This window comes from Papio anubis, chromosome 14 (assembly GCF_008728515.1).
Source record: "Papio anubis isolate 15944 chromosome 14, Panubis1.0, whole genome shotgun sequence".
Classification (NCBI taxonomy): domain Eukaryota; kingdom Metazoa; phylum Chordata; class Mammalia; order Primates; family Cercopithecidae; genus Papio; species Papio anubis.
The window spans coordinates 56153510-56177535 of NC_044989.1; the positions used below are offsets into that span (position 1 = coordinate 56153510).

The window sequence follows — 24026 nt, forward strand, 5'->3', positions numbered from 1 at the left end:
GGAAGAAGGAATTCCAAAAAGGCATGAGGAAACTCTTGGGGGTAACTGATATGTTCATTATCTTTTTCATTTTTAAATTTTTTAAGAGATAGGGTCTTGCTCAGTAGTCCAGGCTGGAGTGCAATGGCACAACCACAGCTCATTGCAACCTCGAACTCCTGGCCTCAAGCAATCCTCCCTCCTGGGCCTCCCAAAGTGCTGGAATTACAAGCATGAGCTACCATGCCTGGCCCGTTCATTATCTTAACTGATTTCTCAGTTGTATACATGTGAAAAGTTACCAAAACACACATTTTAAACAACATAGTTTATTGAATAGCAATTATACATCAAATAAACTGTTAAGATTGCATAAAAAACACACGAGAGGCCAAGCGTGGTGGTTCATGCCTGTAATCCCAGAACACTGGGAGGCTGTGGTAGGAGGATTGCTTGAGGCCAAGAGTTTGAGACCAGCTTGGGCAACAGAGTAAGACCTTGTCTCTACAAAAAAAAAAAGTTTTAATTAACCAGGCATGGTGGCACACGGCTGTAGTCCCAGCTACTAGGGAAGCTGAGGTGGGAGGATCACCTGAGTCCAGGAGTTCGAAGTTTCAATGAGGTATGATTGTGCCACTGCACTGGAGCCTGAGTGACAAAGCGAGAACCTGTCTCAAACTAAACAAACAAACAAGAACTGCCAGATATTAATTTAAATAAATAATATATACCATATGACAAAACCTACAGCATCTACTAATGTACTTCTATTAGATCTAATTAAACATTCTTAATTCAGCAAATAATTAGAGCTTTTTACATAAATTACCTGTGTTTGTCCTCTTTGAAATAATGCTGATCCATGAAGGGTTTTAAACGTATCTACCTCACAACTTATATTCCTAAGTGAAGTCAAATCCCGACCATCACACCTATAGTGATACAGGAAATAAATACATGAAGTCATACTGGAAATCAGATAAATCACACGTGTTTATTTCTGCCAGGAAATTCTCAGTCTCAGTTGCGTATCATAATCCCCTGTGGAACTTTAAAAAATAATAGATACTTGAGCACTATCCTGAATATCACTGAATCAGAACGTCTGAAGTTGAACCTATATTACTGTGTTGTTAAAAAGCTCTATAGGTAGGCCAGGTGCGGTGGCTCATGCCTGTAAACCCAGCACTTTGGGAGGCCGAGGCAGGCAGATCATGAGGTCAGGAGATCGAGACCATCCTGGCTAACACAGTGAAACCCCGTCTTTACTAAAAATACAAAAAAGTAGCTGGGCGTGGTGGTGGGTACCTGTAGTCCCAGCTACTTGGGAGGCTGAGCGGGGAGAATGGCGTGAACCCGGGAGGTGGAGCTTGCAGTGGGCCGAGATTGCGCCACCGCACTCAGCCTGGGCGACAGAGCGAGACTCAGTCTCAAAAAAAAAAAAAAAAAAAAAAAAGTGCTCTACAGGGAATCCTGAAGTGCAGTCAGGGCTGGCAAGCACTGCTTTACACACAAGGCCCAAGACAGATGGTCACATATCTATGTATCTTCTTTCTTCAACAGGTGTCCATTTATATAGCAAATATTATAATTCTTTACTGTTCACTTGAAAAAAAACAAACTTTCTTTGATCAAGTTTCTATTTTCAAGGCAACTTGCAGAGACAGTGCATACTTAAATTTCAACAAAAAAGGGTATGTTTACCTTTTGTATTCATTCAAAATAATACTTCTAAAAACTTCCTTTGCAACAACATTGAAGGATTCTATTATTTCATATGGATCGGCCTCCGGAAATTTTTCTATAGAAAAAAGACAAACCAAGACAAAGTTTTTTACTTTTTAGGAGATAGGATTTCTCTAAAGGTCATAGCACAAAATCAACTAACTACAGGAATCAACCAAGGGAGATGACTCTGAACATGTAGTCCTCAGGCAAACAAAGTAGATAAATGTTCTCAAGCAACTGTGACATATCAAGTACCAAGTACCACAATGGTGTTGTTATCGAGAACTTAATTTTCTTTCTTTTTTTTTTTTTTTTTTTTGGAGACAAAGTCTCGCTCTGTTGCCCAGGTTGGAGTGCAATGGCGCAATCTTGGCTCACTGCAACCTCTGTCTCCTGGGTTCAAGCAATTCTCCTGCCTTAGCCTCCTGAGTAGCTGGAACTACAGGCGTGTGCCACCATATCCGGCTAATTTTTTGTATTTTAGTGGAGACGGGGTATTACCATGTTGCCCAGGCTGCTCTTGTAACTCCTGAAGTCAGGCAATCTGCCTGCCTCGGCCTCCCTAAGTGCTAGGATTACAGGCGTGAGCCACTGCGCCCAGCCCATCAGTTCCCTTTTCTATTATGTTACCAGAAGAATCCAGCCAACCTTTATGGAAAGGTCTGACAGTCTTTTTTTGTTTTTTTTTGGAAACGGAGTTTTGCTCTTGTTGCCCATGCTAAAGTGCAATGGCATGATCTCAGCTCACCGCAACCTTCGCCTCCTGGGTTCAAGCAATTCTCCTGCCTCAGCCTCCCTAGTAGCTGGGATTACAGGCATGTGCCAACACACCCAGCTAATTTTTGTATTTTTAGTAGAGACTGGGTTTCTCCATGTTGGTCAGGCTGGCCTTCAGGCTAGGCTCAAACTCCTGACCTCAGATGATCCGCCTGCCTTGGCCTCCCAAAGTGCTGGGATTACAGGCGTGAGCCATTGCGCCTGGCCTAACTGACAGTTTTAAGAGTAGTCACCCTCACTCTTTTGCCTTTAATCTAAATCTGCAAATTGGGGAACAATTTAAAAAATATATTATAAATCCCTACAGACTGTTTTCTATCTAATATTTGTCAAATGCTTTCATGAGCCAGGCACTTTATTGGTTTTTTAATACTTTTAACTTTCATAATAACTTATGAAATAAATTTTATTATTCCCATTCTACAGAAGAAAAAACTGAAGCTTAAAGGGGTGGAGTGCTGCGTAAGAGATAACCAGACTTTAAAAAAAAAAACATAAATAAAAAATAAAGAGGTGGAGTAAACTGCCTGAGACCACACAGATAGTAACTGATACAGCTGTGACCTGAATACAGATCTGTCAGCCTCAAAGGTTTATGGTTTTATTTTATTTTATTTTTAGCTTAGGGTTTAGATGTTAAGCTACTCTACCCTATCAATTACTTTATGCCAAGTTTTAAGTACTGTTCTCTCATGTGTATGGTTTATTAAATATAACTTCAAAGTAACCAAAACATAAGAAATGATCACAGAAAGATATATTAGTATCGTATCTTCCTCAGATAAGAATAATTTTTAATATTAGACTTTAATATCTTTTCTGCTTTAACTGAGTTGTACTTAGAAAAGAGAACAATCACTACCAAAACATTTAAAATATCCTATCAACCCAGAGGGTCGGGAAGCTATTCTACTATGTATAATACAAACAAAAAGTCATTTTTCTTTTAAAATAAGACAGTATTTGCTATAAAATTTCTTTCTTAACAACTAGGATGAAATGTAGTGAGAAAGGACTAAACTTATTCAATGACAATTACAATTAATGGCCTTAATATCAATGCCAACAGCATTTTTTTTTTTTCTTTTTTTGAGATGGAGTCTTGCTCTATTGCCCAGGCTGGAGTGCAGTGGCGATCTCAGCTCACTACAACTTCTGCCTAACAGGTTCAAGTGATTCTCATGCCTCAGCCTCCCGAGTAGCTGGGATTACAGGCGCCTGCCACCATGCCTGCCTAATTTTTGTATTTTTGGTAGAGATGGGGTTTCACCATATTGGCCAGGCTGGTCTTGAACTCCTGACCTCAAGTGATCCACCTGCTTTGGCCTCCCAAAGTGCTGGGATTACAAGCATGAGCCACCACACCTGGCCAGTTTTTTATCTTAAAATAAATATTCATGTGAAAGTATATTTGTCTATTAGAAAAATTAACAAAAACTATGTCATACTTCATTTATATTCCATTTGTGTTAGGTTGATATTATGCAGTAAGATCCTTTGCTTAATAATTTCTGGAGAGCTAAATTACCTAAGTTCTGTATCCTATGATTCCACTAGGTATTAAGAATAAGAATAGCATCAGTTAACATTTATTGAACACTTACTGTGTGCCAGGCACAGATGTAAATGATTCACTCATTTAATCCCCATAAACCAGGTATTATTAACACTGCAATTTCACAGATCAAGAACTCAATAATTTTAAAGAATATATTTGTGTTTTCAAATGACAAAATACCAGGTTACATTTCTTGTATGATAAGAATTTGATTCAGAAAAGATCAGGAACATTCACATTCAACATTTACTAGGTACCTACTCTGCATCAAATGTAGTGCTAGCCACATTTATAGAAGTTAATTTAGCAGTAACCCTGTGACATATCATTATTGCAAGTTTACTGAAAATAAAGCTGAGAAGCAATGAGAGTAACATTTATTTGAGATCTTCAACCAAAGTTTTTAAAAAAGTCTATTATTTCTTTCAACACTTTTAAAATTAAAAAATACATAGTAATAGCGGTTCTGTGCAAAGGGGACTTTCTCTTTCCCTGAAACAGCTCGGGGAGGCTTTGGAGAAGAGGTGGCATTTGAACCTTGAGTTAGAAGAAGACCACCTGCTATGAGAGAGCATTCCAGGTCTAGGGAACAGCAGCTGTAAAGTTCAAAGTCCTTTGAAGTCTTCTTTTCCTACGGATGTGATGCCTTTCCTCTTTGATGTTTAATCCCAAGAAGCAAGAGTCAGGCCACGTCTTATTAAAGCTGCCCTCAGCAAAAAAACAAAATAAAATAAAATGAAATTTACCTTTTAGTTGTTCCTCTGTATCTAATCTTATTTTGTTAATAGCTTCATCTCTGGAAACCTAAAAGAAAGTTGAGGTTCAGTTATTACATATACATGATATTTAACATTTCTATTTTCTAATTATTATACAATGAACACATTGTGAATTACTCAGATTTATCTAACTATAATATTCTTTAAAACACTGGAATTGGTTATTGATTTATGACAAATATTACCTGTTAATTCATTCAAATACATTTGTGCACTCCCCTAAAACTTATACTAAAAAGAAAAGAACTTTGGGTGGCCAAAGTGGGCAGATCACTTGAGGCCAGGAGTTCGAGACCAGCCTGGCCAACATGGTGAAACCTTGTCTCTACTAAAAATACAGAAGATAGCTGGGTGTGGTGGCGTGCACCTGCAATCCCAGCTACTTGGGAGGCTGAGGCAGAAGAATCGCTGGAAGGCGAAAGTTGCAGTGAGCTGAGATCATACCACTGCACTCCAGCCTGGGAGATAGAGAGAGACTGTCTCAAAAACAAAACAAAACAAAAGAATGGAGAAACAATTAGGCTTTTGTTAGCTTTTTGTTTAGAGATTTTTAATAAAAATAGGACTAACATTCATAAAATTACATGAGTTATGACAAAAATGTATTCCTAGGGCAATTATAGAAGACACAACTCGGGTATACCTACTTTTTCATGTTCGTAATCTGTAAAAACTGCATAGAGTCTCTCCATAGCGAGTCTATTTAAGCACAAAATAAATGTTAGCATAATAATATTTGGAAACATGAGGCAGTTTCTATTATAAACAAAACTGAAATATTTAATAATCAGCTAAAACTTTAATAAATACTTCAGAAAGAATTAAAAATTTACATTGCTATTTATCATTGCTAATCTGTTTACTATTTACAGCACAGAACCCAAATTTCTTTCTCTCACCCTCTCAGGGGAAACCACATGTGGTATCCTGTTCTCTTCTTTTTAATTGTTCAACTAATTTCACCTTTCACATACTCTTTTTAACCTCTTCCTTTCTTCATTCTACCCATTTTGGCTCAATTATCACAGGAAACTCTTTTGCTAGGAAGAGTTAATTTAATTTCTGACTGATGGCTGTGCAACTGACATTAAGGGAAAGTTTTAACCTTTTCAATTTTTTCAAATAAAATAATTTTTCAGTGATTCATTTACATTTACTGAGTGTCTGCCTAATGTTCTAAGCACTGGGCATGTAACAGTGATTACATCTGATTTCTCTTTGAGAATTCCAACAGCTTCCTTAGATATTCAAGTATCTTATTTATTTTCTTTTTCCCAGACATGGAGAGATGTGGTGATCACCTGAATCTTGACCAATAAACACCCTCTTTCGTTTGAGATTCAAAGTTAGGCCTTACAAGTGTGATGTGGGCTTATCCTTTTTAAGGGAGTAAACAGATATTTATGAGAATGACTCTTAAAACAGAAAAGTGCTATTTACGAAGTAATGGATGGGCAGTGCTTCCATGGGAAGTTTCTCTCCCACGAGGAAATTAAATCTGATGACAATTTCATATTTTCATTTGCACAGATGTTCTTACTTATGAGTATGTTTCACAATCTCTGGCAAAGGGGTAAATAACTTCTGAGGCGTCCTCTTGGTAACACCAATTTCTTTTACCAACTGCTGAATGCCCTGAATTATTTGCTGGGTATATTTCACTCCCACTTTGATAGCATGGCAAAAGTCCTGCTGTAAAATGTTCTCTGCAGAGGCTTCCAACATGACTATTTAAAGGAAAAAGAAAAAAAAAATGACTGCCATCAAAGTTCTTAGTAATATAACAGTTTCAAATACCATGACATGACATAAATATTGTGGATCAATTTTACTTCTTAGTGATAGATCCACCTTGATTTCTTTCCTCAGAATCAACATACTTCCAAAATGTAAGCAGCAGTAAATGAATAAAGACCCCTTGATATTCGTATTTAGGTTTATATTCTCCTTAAGTTTAAGGAGGGATTTCCCATAAAAAATGAAACAGAAGAAAAAAAATAAATTATGTATATATTTAAAAAATAAGATATTGAGCTATAAGTCACATAAGATAAAAATTAAATCTTTTAAAGTATACAAGTGCTTTTGTTTTTAATACTTTTTTTTTTTTTTGAAACGGAGTCTTGCTCTGTCGCCCAGGATGGAGTGCAGTGGCGTGATCTCGGCTCACTGCCAGCTCTGCCTCCCGGATTCATGCCATTCTCCTGCCTCAGCCTCCCGAGTAGCTGGGACTACAGGCGCCCGTGACCACGCCCAGCTAATTTTTTGTATTTTTAGTTAGAGATGGGGTTTCACCATGTTAGCCAGGATGGTCTCGATCTCCTGACCTTGTGAACCACCCGCCTCGGCCTCCCAAAGTGCTGGGATTACAGGCGTGAGCCACCGCACCTGGCAATACATATTTTAAATAAAATGTAAAAATACGCAACACAATAGGAATCTAATAAATATTTCCTGTTTAATAATTAATTGTCACATCGTCTAATTCTTGCACAGATGGGGAAATCTTTGCAGTGATCCTGTTTCAAGTAAGCCAACTAAAGGACTGTAATGACCATCATAAACAGATAGCTTTTATAACAATTAAACTCCTGTGTAATGCAGGTAGAAGTTAGGCTTCTAAAATCTACTATTCAGTTTCAGTTTTGCATTCCAGGAGGCTGACTAGCCTCCTGCCTACTTGTGTGTCAGTTCTGGTGTCTCTCAACTTGTACAAAGTCAAAGATCAGGCAAATGCATAGTTATCAACACATTTTATATATTTAACCACATCCTGTTGTCATTAAGATTTATTATCTAACTCATTACTTCTAAGGTTTCTAGGTTCAATTTATAATAGAATGAATGCCTCCACCCTCTCAATGTGCTTTATATGTTGGAATTCCATCAGCCAACGGAAGTAGACTCATGAAAGGAGCTAATATTTGTGTTATCAGAATCATGGAAGAATAGGAGAAAGAGGTCAGGGCTAAAAAAGTACTAGAAAAAATAATTGCTGAAAACTCCCCAAATTTGACAGACACAAACCTACAGATTCAAAGTAAACTCTCAACTGGGTAATCCTCAAAAAAGCCAAGCCAAGAAACATCATAATCAGACTTCTGAAAAAAAAAGACGAAAACTTGAAACCAGCCAGAGAAAAATGACACCTTACCTCTAGGGGAAAAGCAATTCAAATAATAGCAGATTTACCATCAGAAACCATGCAGGCCAAAAGGAAGTGGCACGGTATTTTTCAGGTGCTGAAAGAAAAGAACTGTCAACCCAGAATCCTACACCCAGTGAAAATACTAAGGAAGGAAGGGGAAGTCAAGACTCTCAAATAAAGGAGAAATTAAAAAATGTGTTGCCAAACAGAAATGAAAAAATAAGAGAAGAAATCGTGGACTGTTAGAAAGGAAAGAAAATCAGTATGCAAACTAAGAATAAACATAGAGGTTGGGCATGGTGGCTCACACCTGTAATCCCAGCACTTTGGGAGGCTAAGGTGGGCAGATCACCTGAGGTCAGGAGCTCGAGACCAGCATGGCCAACATAGTGAAACTCTGTCTGTACTAAAAATACAAAAAAAATTAGCCAGGCGTGGTGGTGGGTGCCTGTAATCCCAGATACTCAGGAGGCTGAGGCATGAGAATCGTTTGAACACAGGAGGTACAGGTTGCAGTGAGCCGAGATCACACCACTGCACTCTAGCCTGGGCGACAGAACAAGGCTCCATCTCAAAATAAATAAATAAATAAATAAGAGAGAAAAAGAGTAAATACAGAGCAATAAGTTTTTCTTTCCCTCTTAAGTTTTCTAAATTATGTTGACATTTGAAGTAAAAGCAAAAATTTTTAACGCTGCCTGACATGGTTCTAACCGTAGAAGAAAAGGAAAACAATTGCATTCCAAATGGGAGAGGGTAAAGGGAAATAAGGTTTCCATATTTTGCACCAGGCCTGAAGAAATTTCCTATGATAACATGATACTAAGATGGCTATATTCTTTTTCTCATCTGTATTTCCAGGATATCCTCTCACTTTGACAGAATTAAACAGGAGATTTTTAAAAATTCATTTAATGGGTATAAATTATATCTCAATAAATTGCTTTTAAAAATAAAATATGTGGCCAGGTATGATGGCTCACGCCTATTGTCCCAGTACTTTGGGAGGCCAAGGTGGGAGGATTATTTGAGGCCAGGAGTCTGCGATCAGGCTTAGCAACACAGCAAAGTCCTGTCCTAAAAAAATAACAACTAGAAGATAAAAAACTCAGCTGTGGTGGTGTGCCTGTAATCCTAGCTATTTTTCTAGAGGCTGAGGCAGGATGATCGCTTGAGCCCAGCAGTTTGAGGGTACAGTGACCCATGATTATGCCACTATACTCATACTCTAGTCTGGACAACAGAGTTGAGAATAGTTGAGAATCAGATTAAAAAATATATATATATATGGCTAGACATGGGGCTCATGCTTGTAATTCCAGTGCCAAGACAGGAGGATTACTTGAGGCCAGAAGAATAGCCTGGGCAATATAGTGAGATGCTATATTCCAATAAAAATAATGATAAAATTTAAAAAAAAAGAATATGACAAAGAAAAATGGGGCTGGGCACGGTGGCTCACGCCTGTAATCCCAGCACTTTGGGAGGCCGAGACAGGCGGATCACGAGGTCAGGAGATCGAGACCATCCTGGCTAACATGGTGAAATCCCGTCTCTACTAAAAAATACAAAAAACTAGCCGGGCGAGGTGGTGGGCGCCTGTAGTCCCAGCTACTCGGGAGGCTGAGGTAGGAGAATGGTGTAAACCCGGGAGGCAGAGCTTGCAGTGAGCCGAGATCGTGCCACTGCACTCCAGCCTGGGCAACAGAGCGAGACTCCATCTCAAAAAAAAAAAAAAAAAAGAAAAGAAAAATGGATACCTCCCCTCAAAATATATTTTGTTTTCACTCATTAAACTTTAATGCAATTCCTTTTAAAAAATATTTTATAAGAAAATTCCTTTAGCCAGGTGTGGTGACATGTGCCTGGATTCCCAGCTACTCAGGAGGCTGAGGACAGAGGATCATTTGAACCCGAGAGTTTGAGGCTGTAGTGACACATAATCACACCATTGCATTACAGCTTGGAGACAGAGTGAGACTCTGTCAAAAAAAAAAAAAAAAAGGAAGGAAGGAAGGAAGGAAGGAAGGAAGGAAGGAAGGAAGGAAGGAAGGAAGGAAGGAAGGAAGGAAGAACACTGCTTACAGTTGAGTCTATAGAGCTGTGCTGTCCAATATGGTAACTACTAGCCACATATGCCTATTTGCATTTAAATGATTTAAAATTAGACAAAATTAAAATTTTGGTTCCTCAGTTACTCTAGCCACATCTGAAGTGCTAAGTAGCCACATGATCAGATATAAAACATTCCCTTCACTGCAGAGAGTTCTACTGGACAACACTGCCACGGATGCTAAAAATTTAAACATAAAAGCTTGTCAAAATGATTGCTATAGGCCTGGCATGGTAGCTCACGCCTGTAATTCCAGTACTTTGGGAGGCCAAGGCAGGTGGATCACCTGAGGTCAGGAGTTTGAGACCAGCCTGGCCAACAGGTGAAACCCTATCCCTACTAAAAATAAAAAATTAGCCAGATGTGGTGGCACGCGCCTGTAGTCTCAGCTACTTGTGAGGCCAAGGCAAGAGAATCACTTGAACCCGGAGGTGGAGGTTGCAGTGAGCCGAGATCGTACCACTGCACTCCAGCCTAGGCGACAGAGTAAGACTCCATCTCAACTAAAAACAAAACGAAAACAAAGATTGCTATAAACTGTCAACCATTTTAGCAGTTGAAGATGCAGTTTTGAGATTAGCTGAAGCTATAAATTCTAGACACAAAATCTTTTCTAAAAACATGTTATTGGTATACTTTTTCCTGACTTATATCTTCTCACACACAGAAATATTAGTGATATTAAATATACCAGTTGAAAACAAGCATCTAAAGGGCACTGTTCAGAATGTTGGTGTTGAAGTAAACAAGCATTTAAATGCCACTGTTCAGAATGTTGGTGTTGACAGCATGGAGTAATTATTCTTACCCTGTAAGATTATACTCTAAAGATCTGGATGACTGCCCAGGAGTGGTGGCTCAAGCCTGCAATCCCAGCACTTTGGGAGGCCAAGGTGGGTAGATCACCTGAGGTCAGGAGTTCAAGACCAGCCTGGCAAACACGGTGAAACCCTGTCTCTACTAAAAATACAAAAATTGGCCAGGTGTGGTGGTGCATGCCTGTAATCCCAGCTACTCAGGAGGCTGGGTCAAAAGAATCACTTGAACCTGGGAGGCGGAGGTTGCACTGAGCCGAGATCGTGCCACTGCACTCCAGCCTGGGCAACAGAGAGAGACTTAGTTTCCAAAAAAAAAAAAAGATTTGGACGACTAAATATTTTAATAACGAAATAGTAGCAATTACTTTTTTGTATTTTTGTATCACAAAAGTTCCATGATGGTGGTATTTCACTTGGACCCGATGTTAACTTTAACAGGTAAACAAGGGGTTAAAATGCATATTTGATGCATCTTTATGAATGCAGAGAGCTGGTTAAATAGCTGCATGGAAATAGTGATACAAAAGTCATAAACTGGAGGCTGGTAATTCCTAAAAAACCATCTCCTTACAGGTTGGTTCTGAATTACTCTCAGTCTCCCTCTACCCAAGACTACTCTCTGAAATTTATGCAGTCTCTAGAGTCTCATTCTTCCCTCCTGAGAGCAACAGGTGAGAAGAGCCAGCTGGAAGTCTGCCTATGGGGTTTCTATGGCATGCCATATGTGCAGCAAAGATTCCTTGGTTCTGCTGGGTGCAGTGGCTCATGCCTGTAACCCTAGCACTTTTGGAGGCTGAAGCAGGTGGATCGCTTAAGGCCAGAAATTCAAGACCAGCCTAGCCAACATGGCAAAATCCCGTCTCTACTAAAAATACAAAAATTAGCTGGGCGTGGCGGCGCATGCCTATAATCCCAGCTACTTGGGAGACTGGGCAGGAGAATCAATTGAACTTGGGAGGCAGAGGTTGCAGTGAGCTGAGACTGCACTGCTGCACTCCTCTACCCTGGGAGACAGAGCGAGACTCGGTCTCAAAAAAAAAAAAAAAAAAAAAATTGTGAAGTAGTCCATTCCTCTAATGTCTACTTACAATTAGAAGAGTTCAAACTCTAAGGTAGATAGCGGCTATATGACCAATTAACAACAGGTTTATTTCCGTGTCTTAATGATAATAGCAAGTATTAACTGTATGCTTATTAGGTACCAGTAACATGCTGGGCACTTTGCAAACCTTGACTCCTATCTTCATAACTACCCTGTAAAGTAACCAGACTAGTTTACTAATAGAGAATAAACGAACACTGTAACTTTCAGCAAAAAATTCAGATGCAGATGAACAGGAAACCAATACTTTCCTCAAGGCTCCAAGATGCTCAAACATGAAGTAGACATCATCTATTATTCATAGCTTCCTCATTCTTTGGAATATCCTCTCTACATTTTGACAGTTACCCACAGTACGAATCCCACCTTCCAGAGGCAGAATACAAAAATCATTTCCTTGCCTTCCTTGCAGTCGAGGGTATAGTCATGTGCCACAGTTCTGCTCAATGAGATGTAAGTAGAAACTGCTGTGTGGGGATTTCTGGGAAAGCTGCTTAAAACGCAGGTTGACTCACTCAACTGCCACACACCTTTTTGCTATTCCCTTCTTTTTTCTTCCTCCTGCCTATAAGTCAGATACGTTGGCCAGAGCTCTTCATGCCAGTTCATAAGCATGAAGATGAGGCCACATCTTGAGGATAACAGAGGAGAAAGCTAAAAGGAATCTAGATTTCCTAAGATGTCATGGAACCACTATCACTGTCTTAGATTTACCACCTCTGAATTTCTTTTACCTGAGAGAAATATAACGTTTCCATCCTGTTTAAGTCTTATTTTGTTCGACAACACAACCCCCAACTAATACATGGGGATTTTTCTTACTTATAGAACCTAGTTTTAACTTTATCACTGGCTAACATACCAGAAGCAGAAGCTGGAAATGAGATGTTTCACATATTACTTGTACAAAAAAGCAGTAATAGTTGAATAGTTTGTTTCATCAAAATGTTCCCACATCAGAAGACCCTATGTCAAAAAGTCCCACACATCAAATATCACATAGTAGAATAAACCAACAATAAAAGCCCTTAAATAATTTGTCCAGCCGGGCGCGGTGGCTCAAGCCTGTAATCCCAGCACTTTGGGAGGCCGAGACGGGTGGATCACGAGGTCAGGAGATCGAGACTATCCTGGTTAACATGGTGAAACCCCGTCTCTACTAAAAAATACAAAAAACTAGCCGGACGAGGTGGCGGACGCCTGTAGTCCCAGCTACTCGGGAGGCTGAGGCAGGAGAATGGCGTGAACCCGGGAGGCGGAGCTTGCAGTGAGCTGAGATCCGGCCACTGCACTCCAGCCTGGGTGACAGAGCGAGACTCCGTCTCAAAAAATAAATAAATAAATAAATAAAAAATAAAAAAATAAATAAAAATAATTTGTCCAAGATCACACGATTATAGTGGCAGAGACAGGTTTCAAATCCAGGTCATTCTGACTGCTAAAGTCCATTTTCCTTCCACAGAACAAGGACTTGATTTTCATTCATGCAAGTATGGCATTTCTGTTACAAGGAGGATGTGAAAATGGCCCATGGTCAATGCATTTCTTCTATTTTATTACTCGTTTTCCACCTAGTAGAAATGGGTCACTTCTCAAGAGGATACCAAGCAGACTTAGAAATAGCTAAATTATAATATTTAAACTAATACAATGGTTACTACCAGACTTAGAACTTCTAGTTTTAAACTAAGTTATTTAGACTAATAACTTATTAGTCTAAACATAATTACTGAAATTGGCCGGGCGCGGTGGCTCAAGCCTGTAATCCCAGCACTTTGGGAGGCCGAGACGGGTGGATCACGAGGTCAGGAGATCGAGACCATCCTGGCTAACACGGTGAAACCCCGTCTCTACTAAAAAAAATACAAAAAACTAGCCAGGCGAGGTGGCGGGCGTCTGTAGTCCCAGCTACTCGGGAGGCTGAGGCAGGAGAAGGGCGTAAACCCAGGAGGCAGAGCTTGCAGTGAGCTGAGATCTGTCCACTGCACTCCAGCCTGGGCGACAGAGCGAGACTCCGTCTCAAAAAAAAATAAATAAAAATAGAAATTATTCTTAGACAAAATATTAGTCTAAAAATAATTACTGAAATGGTCTTGGTAAATACTTTTGTATATTTTAAATAAAATTGAGTAAAATCCTGTAATCTTAGGTATCATTTGATATGAAGCAAGAGCACTACAAAAATAGGACAGAGATAAAACATAACCAAAATTTTTATGGCTACCGACAAAACATACACACAAAGATTTTAAATTTAGTTTAAGAAGAAAGAACTTGTAAGTAAAATCCAGAACAAATGAGGTATTTAAACAACTTACCAATCTGACTTTTAGGTGCTCCAGCAACCACTAAATTTAAAGTACTGGAAGACATTTCTTTTCTTGTTGGGTTAACAACATATTCTCCATCAATCATTCCTATTCGTACTGCCCCTAAAATGTATTAGAACATTGGCAACTGTTTAATGGAAATTCCCAGTTTTCAAGACATTATTCCAGTGATGGCTTCAACCCCATCTTTGATTGTGACCACAGAATAAAATCCATGTTTCTAACACGGTATTTAAGACCCACAGAACATCCTACCCCACCCTACCTTCTGGCCTCATGGACTACTCTGAATTGGTCAAATATACCACTTCTTCCACACCTCTGGGATTATGCTTATGTTTGGCCCCTGGTCTAGAGAGGATTCTCCCTAAGGCAAATGCTTAACACCAGACCCTACTAGGGTTCAGCTTACACAATGACTACTCTGAGGAGCCCTCCTTGACAACCTGACCACACAAAATCAAACCTGCTCTTCTCTATCATATTCTTAGCACTTTAACTATGTTTTTATAATACCACTGATTATAAATAATTATCTGTCTTCTTTATGCTGAAAGCAATAACGGCATCTTTCATTGTTGTATTGCTAGGGCCTGGTCTGCCTAGGACACTTGATAATTATTTACTCAATGAGCCATTTTTATATCGCATGATTATGACTCTAACAGCCATAAGTTACATTAATTTTATCCTGAAGGAGTATATACTCTGCAATTTCCCAGTTAAAAGAAAAAAGAAAAAAAGAAGTCCTCTAACGGAAAGAGGCAATTATGAAGTCAAAATATCTAGGGACATAAAATCTATAACACCATAACATACTGCTATTAGAAACAGAACCCACGACAAGGATGAAAATATCTGAAAGACCTGAAAGGAGACTTAGAATGTCATCTAGTTCAATTCATAGTGGCTACTACTTACTGAAAAAAAATATACATATGATTTCTTATTTTTAAATCCTAACTTACCAACAGGTCCATTCCAAGGAATATCTGATAATGACAGGGCCACGGAAGCTTAAAAATGGAGAAAAATAAGGGCTGAAATTAAAATTTCATTGCTTTAAAAAAAATCAACACTGATAACTTTTCATCTCTACTTTTATACTTACCGCCATTAATTGCTAGGACATCAGGCTCATTAACACCATCTACTGCTAACAGATTACACAGAACCTGGTAAAAGGGAAAAAATTTGAATCACTTAAAATAATCTGTTTGATTTGGAAGGGTTATCATTTAGGTTAACATCCTGGCCTAAAATACAAGAGCACTATATGGCTAAAAGCAGGGGCTTTGTAGCCAAACCTCTTAATTTTGGCTATCATTTAACTAAATGCTTGACATTGGATAAATTACTTAAATTAAACCCGAAAAGCTTTCTCATCTTTAAAAGGGAAAAACAGGCCAGGCGTTGTGGCTCACGCCTGTAATCTCAGCACTTTGGGAGGCTGAGGAGGGCAGATCACCTGAGGTCAGGAGTTTGAGACTAGTCTGATCAAAATGGTGAAACCCTGTTGCTACTAAAAAGACAAAAATTAGCCAGGTGTAGCGGCCAGTGCCTGTAGTCCCAGCTGAGGCAGTCCCAGTTCAGGAGGCTGAGGCAGAAGAATCTCTTGAACCCAGGAGGTAGAGGTTGTAGTGAGCTGAGATCGCGCCATTGCACTCCAGCCTGGATGCCAGAGTGAGACTCTGTTACTAAATAAATAAATAAATGGGATAAATAATGGCATCTTCCCAAAGGGTGCCTACGAGGATTAGAGAAATACTGTAGGTAAAGCACTTATCACAGTCCTCACATGTTGCAAATATTCAGTAAATGTTAGCTCTTTCTATCATATAAAAATATTTTCTAGGCCAGGCATGGTGGCTCATGCCTGTAAACCCAGCACTTTGGGAGGCCGAGGTGGGCGGATCACCTGAGGTTGGGAGTTCAAGACCAGCCTGGCCAACATGGCAAAACCCCGTCTCTACTAAAAATACAAAAATTAGCCATGCGTGGTAGTGCACGCCTATAGTTCCAGCTACTAGGGAGGCTGAGGCGGGAGAATCACTTGAACCTGGAGGCAGAGGTTTCAGTGAGCTGAGACCGCGCCACTGGACACCAGCCTGGGCAACAAGAGCAAAACTCTGTCTCAAAAAAAAAGAAAAAAAATTCTGTTGGGCAGGGTGCGGTGGCTCACACCTGTAATACCAGCACGTTAGGAGGCTGAGGCAGGGGATCACTTGAGGTCAGGAGTTCAAGACCAGTCTGGCCAACATGGCAAAACCCCATTTCTATTAAAAATACAAAAAAATTAGCTGGGTGTGGTGGCGGGCACCTGTAATCCCAGCTACTCAGGAGGCTGAGGCAGGGAGAATCGTTTGAACCTGGGAGGCGGAGATTGCAGTGAGCCGAGATCGCGCCATTGCACTCCAGCCTGGGTGACAGCGAGAGATTCCGTCTCCAAAAAAAAAAAAAAAAAGTTCTGTTTATAAGCATAGATGAAACAAACTTTATACTGCAATAATGTGCCCATGTCATGCACTTAAGAAAAAAACTTCTCTGACTGGGTGTGCTGGCTCATAGCTGTAATACCAGTAGTTTGGGAGGCTGAGGCAAGAGGATTGCTTGAAAGCAGGAGTTTGAGACCAGCCTGGCTTACATAGTGAAACCCCCCTCTACAAAAAAAAAAAAAAAAACTTAGCTGGGTATGGTGGTTTGTGCCTGTAGTCCCAGCTACTTAGAAGGCTAAGTGGGGAGGATCACTTGGGCTCAGGAGTTTGAGGCTGCAGTGAGTTATAACCATGCCAACTGTACCCCAGCCTGGGCAACAGAGGCCCTGACTCAAAAAAAACAAAAAACAAAACTTCCTGAGGTTAAGGCTGTGATATTCTTGCAAAGGCATATTTGCAAGGTGTATTTATTTATTTCAAATGAATAAAATGGTTACTTAAGTATACGTGTCATTACCCTGAAAGAAAATATTATTCAGAAAGTATTAACATATAATAAAGTAGAGGTTCAGAGGATCCAGCAATAAAATTAGGTAATAAAAATTAGCTATGTTGGTTGTCCTATTCCCAGCCTGATCTGGTCTCTACTCACTCTAGTCACGCTGATCTTCTTTTTAAACTCACTAATTTCTTTCCTGCCTCTGGACTTTCAATGCTTCCCTGACACACCTTGGTTGGCTAACTCCTACTCATAATTCAGGTGTCAACTCAAATAGACACTGAATAAATGTTAGCTTTGTAAAAGTACTATCTTTTGGCCGGGCACAGTGGCTCATGCCTGCAATCCTAGCACTTTGGGAAGCCGAGGGGGGCGGATCACGAGGTCAGGAGCTCGAGACCAGCCTGACCAACATGGTGAAAACTGGTCTCTACTAAAAATACAAAAATTAGCCGGGTGTGGTGGTGCGTGCCTGTAATCCCAGCTACTCAGGAGGCTGAGGCAGGAGAATCACTTGAACCTGGGAGGCAGAGGTTGCAGTGAGCTGAGATCGTGCCATTGCACTCTAGCCTGGGTGACACAGTGAGACTCGGTCTTAAAAAAAAAAAAAAAAAAAAGTACTATCTTTTTTCGAAAACTTACTGTAAAATATAACAGTATCATAAAAAATTCTTATGTTCTTTCTAATGTTTAGTCTAGGAAGTATTGCAGAGATTCATTAAGTAATTTTTGATTGATCTGGCAACTAAAAAACCTAAAGCAGAACCTACCTGTGTATCATAGAAGTAGCCAGCTGGAAAGAGCGGTCTAATTGAACGATCTGCCAAAAGAAAAAAAAAGACATTAAACCGTACTGACAGAGTTGCTTTACAGTTCAAAACTTTTGAACTAATATAGATAGCCATTCAATATGTTTTCAAGAAAAATCCCCTTGGACCAATTTATTAAGAGGGACACAGATAAATGTCAGTGCTTCCACTATTACATACCATGCCCTAACAACAAAAAACAAACACAGAAGGAGTACATTAACAATAAAGATTGGGGAGCAATTTTTCATTCTGGTTCCACAGGCAACAGTTACATATATAAGCAGAGCAAAGACACTTAAGACCAATAGCAGACCAAAAAAAAATGCTTCCTTGCTACTTTCTGTCTGAAGACTGTATATAAATATACCTAAAATAGCAATTTCTGGCCGACCGCAGTGGCTCACGCCTGCAATCCCAGCACTTTGGGAGGCTGAGGTGGGCGGATCAAGAGATCAGGAGTTCAAGACCAGCCTGAGTAACATGTAGAAACCCCGTCTCTACTAAAAATACAAAAATCAGCCAGGCATGGTGGTGGGCGCCCGTAATCCCAGCTACCCAGGAGGCTGAGGCAGCAGAATCACTTGAACCCGGAAGGCAGAGGTTGCAGTGAGCCAAGACTGCGCCATTGCACCCCAGCCTGGGTGACAGAGCAAGACTCCGTCTCAAAAAAAAAAGCAATTTATGGGTAGAAGAGCTATAATTACATACGATCCCACAATATGTAGGGATGTTAAACATTTGAAAGATTATGGACATTATTTCAGTAGCTGATAAATATAATGTTTAGGAATTACTATTCTGAACATGAAAAAATGTACTAGGAATAGATTCAACAGAGTAGAGGCATGGACCATAAAATTCATATGCTCAATAGAAATTTACTCATTTAGTCAACAAATATTTATTGAATGCCTATTCTGTGCTAAGCAGTATAACAGGTACTAGGGATTCAACAGTGAAGAAACAAAAGCTTTTTTCTCCCAGTGCCCACATTTAAGTGAGGGAAGAGAAAGAGTGAATAATCTTATGCGGCGTTAATGCTATGAAGGAAAACTTAAGATATACTGTAGAACACAGATGCAAAAGATGCTAATATAGGCATATCAGAGAAGATGAATGCGTCTATGTTAATATCTTACCTATTATTCGACTTGTAAGAATTTCTTTATCAGAAGTACCAATCTCTCTTCTCAGATAGTTTGTGGGAATTCTACCTGCTGCAGCAGCTTTTTGTCTGTAGTCAACCTGAAGCAGCAAAAAAAAAAAAAAAGTTCATATAATTCTTTTTGTAGAAACAAACTATACTGTAAGAACTACTATATGAATGCTAATTCTCCTGAGGTCGCCAACAACACAGTCTAGACTCAGAGCAGAAAATATTTTACTTACTTAGCATTTTATATCTTTTGGGGAAAGGAAAGTTGATAGAAATGTTTCCGCAAAGTGAAATAAAAAAATGTTCAGGTGTAGTGGCTCACACCTGTAATCCCAGCATTTTGGGAGGCCAAGGCAGGAGGATTGCTTCAGGCCAGGGGTTTTAGAACTGCCTGGGTAACACAGAAAGACCTCGTCTCTACCCCCCATAAAAAAAAAAAAAAATTAGTTGGGCACAATGGCCTGCACCCATAGTCCTAGCTACTCAGAAGGCTGAGGTAGGAGGACTGCTTGAGCCCAGGAGTTTGAGGCTGCAGTGAACTATGATCACACCACTGAACAACTCTAACCTGGGTGACAGAGCTAGACCCTGTTTCTTTAAAAAAAAAAAAAAAAAAAAAAAAAAGTCTTCTACTCAACAGTAAGAGTGGAAGACTCACTATTTCCCACAGATACTCATTCTGATCAAGTCAAACATTGCTTTTCTGGGTATCAACTCTGTTAAATATAATTGTGCCCCCCTTTTCATAATAGAAGGGAGCTATAAAATGCAAACGAACTCATTACTAAACATACAGTTGTCTCTTGGTATCTCTGGGAGATTGGTTCTAGGACCTCTTGCGGATATCAAAATCCATTGATGCGCCGGGCGCGGTGGCTCAAGCCTGTAATCCCAGCACTTTGGGAGGCCGAGACGGGCGGATCACGAGGTCAGGAGATCGAGACCATCCTGGCTAACACGGTGAAACCCCGTCTCTACTAAAAATACAAAAAACTAGCCGGGCGACGTGGCGGGCGCCTGTAGTCCCAGCTACTCGGGAGGCTGAGGCAGGAGAATGGCGGGAACCCGGGAGGCGGAGCTTGCAGTGAGCTGAGATCCGGCCACTGCACTCCAGCCTGGGCGACAGAGCAAGACTCCGTCTCAAAAAAAAAAAAAAAAAAAAAAAAAATCCATTGATGCTCAAATCCTTGATGTAAAACACCATAGTATTTGTTTATAACCTATGTATATCCTCTCATATACTTTAAATCAATCTCTAGATTATATATAATCCTTAATACAAAGTAAATGCTACTTAGTTTTTATACCGTATTGTAGGGAATGACAAGAAAAAAAAGTCTGTATGTGTTCAGTACAGATGCAATTTTTTCCCCAATATTTTCGATTCATGGTTGGTTGAATCCATGGATGCAGAACCCAAGGACATGGAGGGCTGACTGTACTTGCAGAGTCATACTGAAGGGAAACTATGAGGGAAATGAATTCATTGCTTATTCAGTGTCAAAGTAGTCATGCGCTTCCAATCTTCTTGTCAACTTATGCACCTGGACGCTCCAAATTCTAAAGCATGCTTAATCCTAGTATTTGCTTATGAAGCAGTTTATACTCTTTTAATGAGTCAGCATCAAAAAACTAGGAAAAATTCTTTGTTGTGCAAGTTCATATTTTCCACTCACTAGACATGTATTTTCCACTCACTAGACACTGGACAAAAATATTATACATTCTACACTTACTTACACCATATTACAGTTCAGATAAATCAGCAAAAACTTACCACCAAAGGCATAAACTGGGAAGGCGAAGGTTTTGTTTTACTGACCGCTGTGACCATTACTGCAGTGTCACCTGACTTAAACATAAAGAACAACACTGGTAAGTTCATTTGAAATCAGATATCAGCATCTAAGTAGCAACTGAATGAATCCTTACTCCAATTAAACTCAAGAAAAGATATATAATTCTATGACATGATTATGAAATAAAAATAGTTATTCACAAGTAGTCCAATCTTGATCTCTGAGCTTTTCAAAAGCTATGGATAAGGCAAGATTAACAGGTAATTTAGTCATATCCAATGAATTGAATAGTATTCTCTACTTCTTATGTGGCTATACATAAGGAAAAATTCCCCAATTATTACTATAGAAGAAAATACCAAAATCACTTTCTCTAGAAAAGCACAACAGAATTTATTAATGCATAAAAGAGAAGCCCAAGTTTGGAAAGGATGTTAAAGGTCACTTAAAATGGCCAGGCACGGTCGCTCACGCTTGTAATTCCAGCATTTTGGGAGGGCAAGGCAGGTGGATCACGAGTTCAAGAGATCGAGACCAGGCCAGGCACGGTGGCCCATGCCTGTAATCCCAGCACTTTGGGAGGCCAAGGCGGGTGGATCACGAGGTCAGGAGATTGAGACCATCCTGGCTAGCACAGTGAAATCCCAACTCTACTAAAAACACAAAAAATTAGCCGGGCGTGATGGCGGGCGCCTGTGGTCCCAGCTGCTTGGGAGGCTGAGGCAGGAGAACGGCGTGAACCCAGGAGGCGGAGGTTGCAGTGAGCTGAGATCACACCACTGCACTCCAGCCTGGGCGACAGAGAGAGACTCCATCTCAAAAAAAAAAAAAAAAAAGAGATCGAGACCATCCTGGCCAACATGGTGAAACCCCATCTCCACCAAAAATAAAAAAATTAGCTGGGTGTGGTGGTGCACTCCTGTAGTCCCAGCTACTCGGGAGGCTGAGGCAAAAGAATCGCTTGAACCCAGGAGGCAGAGGTTGCAGTGAGCCGAAATCGCACCACTGCACTCCAGTCTGGTGACAGAGCAAGAGTCCATCTCAGAAAATAAAAATTAAAAAAATAGAAAAAAATAAGTCACTTAATACATGCAGCCCTCTGGACGCTGGTTGTCGGGAATGATTCTTACAGTATAAACTATCTTAGTAGTATCTGAATTAATTTCCAGTATCAAAATGCTAAGTAGTTACACAATGTTGTAGTTACACATTTAGTATGAGTCTCTGTACCCATTTTTAAGATGAATTTTTAAAATCTGGACTTTTTACCTGTACTACAGCAGAGCCATCTGCAAATCTGGCCAGCTTTCCAGAGGATATTTCTAATTTCCTGTTTAAAAATAAAAATGCAATACAAGAAGACTTAGGTTATCTGTACAATTCCTGCTTAGTATAAAATAATAAAAGATTCTAAGGGAAGATTCTAAACCCCTCCCACCCACCCCACCAACAAAAAGGGGCAGAATCCATGATCATTATCAAAAGTAAAAGGGGAACTTAAGAGTGACTTAAAGAAGAATACAGAAACCAAGGCACAGGATTGATCTGAACAGGAAAGCATTTTGGAGGTTCAGAAATTAACTGCTTCCCTAAATGTTAATTCCCATGTACCATCTATTTTTTTTTTGCGGGGGCGGCGGTGGGTGGTGGGTCATTGTGTCTTGTATCTTCTTTTTCTTTTCTTTTCTTTTTTTTTTGACAGAGTCTTGCTCTGTTGCCTAGGCTGGAGTGCAATGGCACAATTACAACTCACTGTAACCTTGAACACCTGGGCTCAAGCGATCCTCCAACTCAGCTTCCTGAGTAGTTGGGACTACAGGTGCACACCACTACACTTGGCTAATTTTAGTTTTTGTTATGGATGAGCTCTCACTATATTGTCTAGGCTGGTCTTGAACTCCTGGCCTCAAGCAATTCTCCCGCCTTGGCCTCCCAAAGTGCTGGGATTACAGGTGTGAGTCACGGTGCCTGGCTCCATTTACCATCTTAGTACAGTCTCTTATCATCTCTCACCTTGTTGACTACAGTAACATTTTAACATACAAATAGGATTGTTTCCCTACTTAAAAATCCTTTAGCCAGGCGTGGTGTCTCCCAACTGTAATCCCAGGACTTTGAAAGGCTGACACAGGCTGATCACCTGAGGTCAGCAGTTCAAGACCAGCCTGGCCAACATGGTGAAACCCCATCTCTACTAAAAATATCAAAATTAGCTGGGCATGGTGGTGCCTGTCTATAATCCCAGCTACTAGGGAGGCTGAGGCAAGACAGTTGCTTAAACCCAGGAGGGGGAAGTTACAGCGAGCAGAGATTGTGCCAATGCACTCCGGCCTGGGCGAGAGTGAGACTCCGTACCAAAACAACAACAACAAAAAAAACTTGAGAATTTCTCCCAATGCTTTTAGGACAAAATATAAACTAAATATTGCCTATAAGGACCTTCACATTCAACAGAAGGGGAAAGAATAATCTTCAATTCAATGAGTAAAGAGTAGTCTTGTGAGGCAATAGTGAACAACCAGATGCAAAAAAGAATGAATCTTCATAAATTAACTCAAAATGGATCCTGGACTCAAACGTTAAGAGCTAAAACAATAAACGTCTTAGAAACAAAACACAGGAGTAAATCTTCAGAGACTTGGGCCAAAGTCTTAAATATGACATCAAAAGCATAAATGACAAAAGAAAAAATAGGTAAGTTGGATTTCATAAAAATTTAAAACTTTAAGAGTAAAAGAAGTGCCATATATTAAGAGAAAAATATTTGCAAACCAAGTATCTGATAAGGGACTTGTATTAATATCTAGAATATTTAAATAATGCTTACAATTCAACAATAAAGACAACTGAATTTTAAAACTTGGCGAAGAGGCCGGGCGCGGTGGCTCAAGCCTGTAATCCCAGCACTTTGGGAGGCCGAGACGGGTGGATCATGAGGTCAGGAGATCGAGACCATCCTGGCTAACACGGTGAAACCCCGTCTCTACTAAAAA

The 24026-nt window shown here is 39.9% G+C and overlaps 1 protein-coding gene across 2 annotated transcripts in view; it reads right to left on the reverse strand.

Moving 5' to 3' along the window:
• Positions 1-22387, reverse strand: part of PNPT1 (polyribonucleotide nucleotidyltransferase 1) — a 51765-nt gene extending 29378 nt beyond the window's left edge. Inside the window, exons 1-12 of one of the 2 annotated variants that reach the window (XM_031655194.1) lie at positions 22303-22387; positions 21012-21086; positions 19218-19323; positions 18037-18086; positions 15444-15507; positions 15301-15348; positions 14321-14434; positions 6362-6548; positions 5469-5520; positions 4789-4846; positions 1684-1780; positions 809-911 (exon numbers count right to left, since the gene is read on the reverse strand). In XM_031655194.1, coding sequence (XP_031511054.1) covers positions 809-911; positions 1684-1780; positions 4789-4846; positions 5469-5520; positions 6362-6548; positions 14321-14434; positions 15301-15348; positions 15444-15507; positions 18037-18086; positions 19218-19323; positions 21012-21068 — 936 coding nt within the window. In that variant the 5' untranslated portion in view covers positions 21069-21086; positions 22303-22387. The remainder of the gene's footprint in view (positions 1-808; positions 912-1683; positions 1781-4788; positions 4847-5468; positions 5521-6361; positions 6549-14320; positions 14435-15300; positions 15349-15443; positions 15508-18036; positions 18087-19217; positions 19324-21011; positions 21087-22302) is intronic. The other variant, XM_031655195.1, reaches the window with a different exon arrangement.
• Between the last annotated feature and the right edge of the window lie 1639 nt (positions 22388-24026).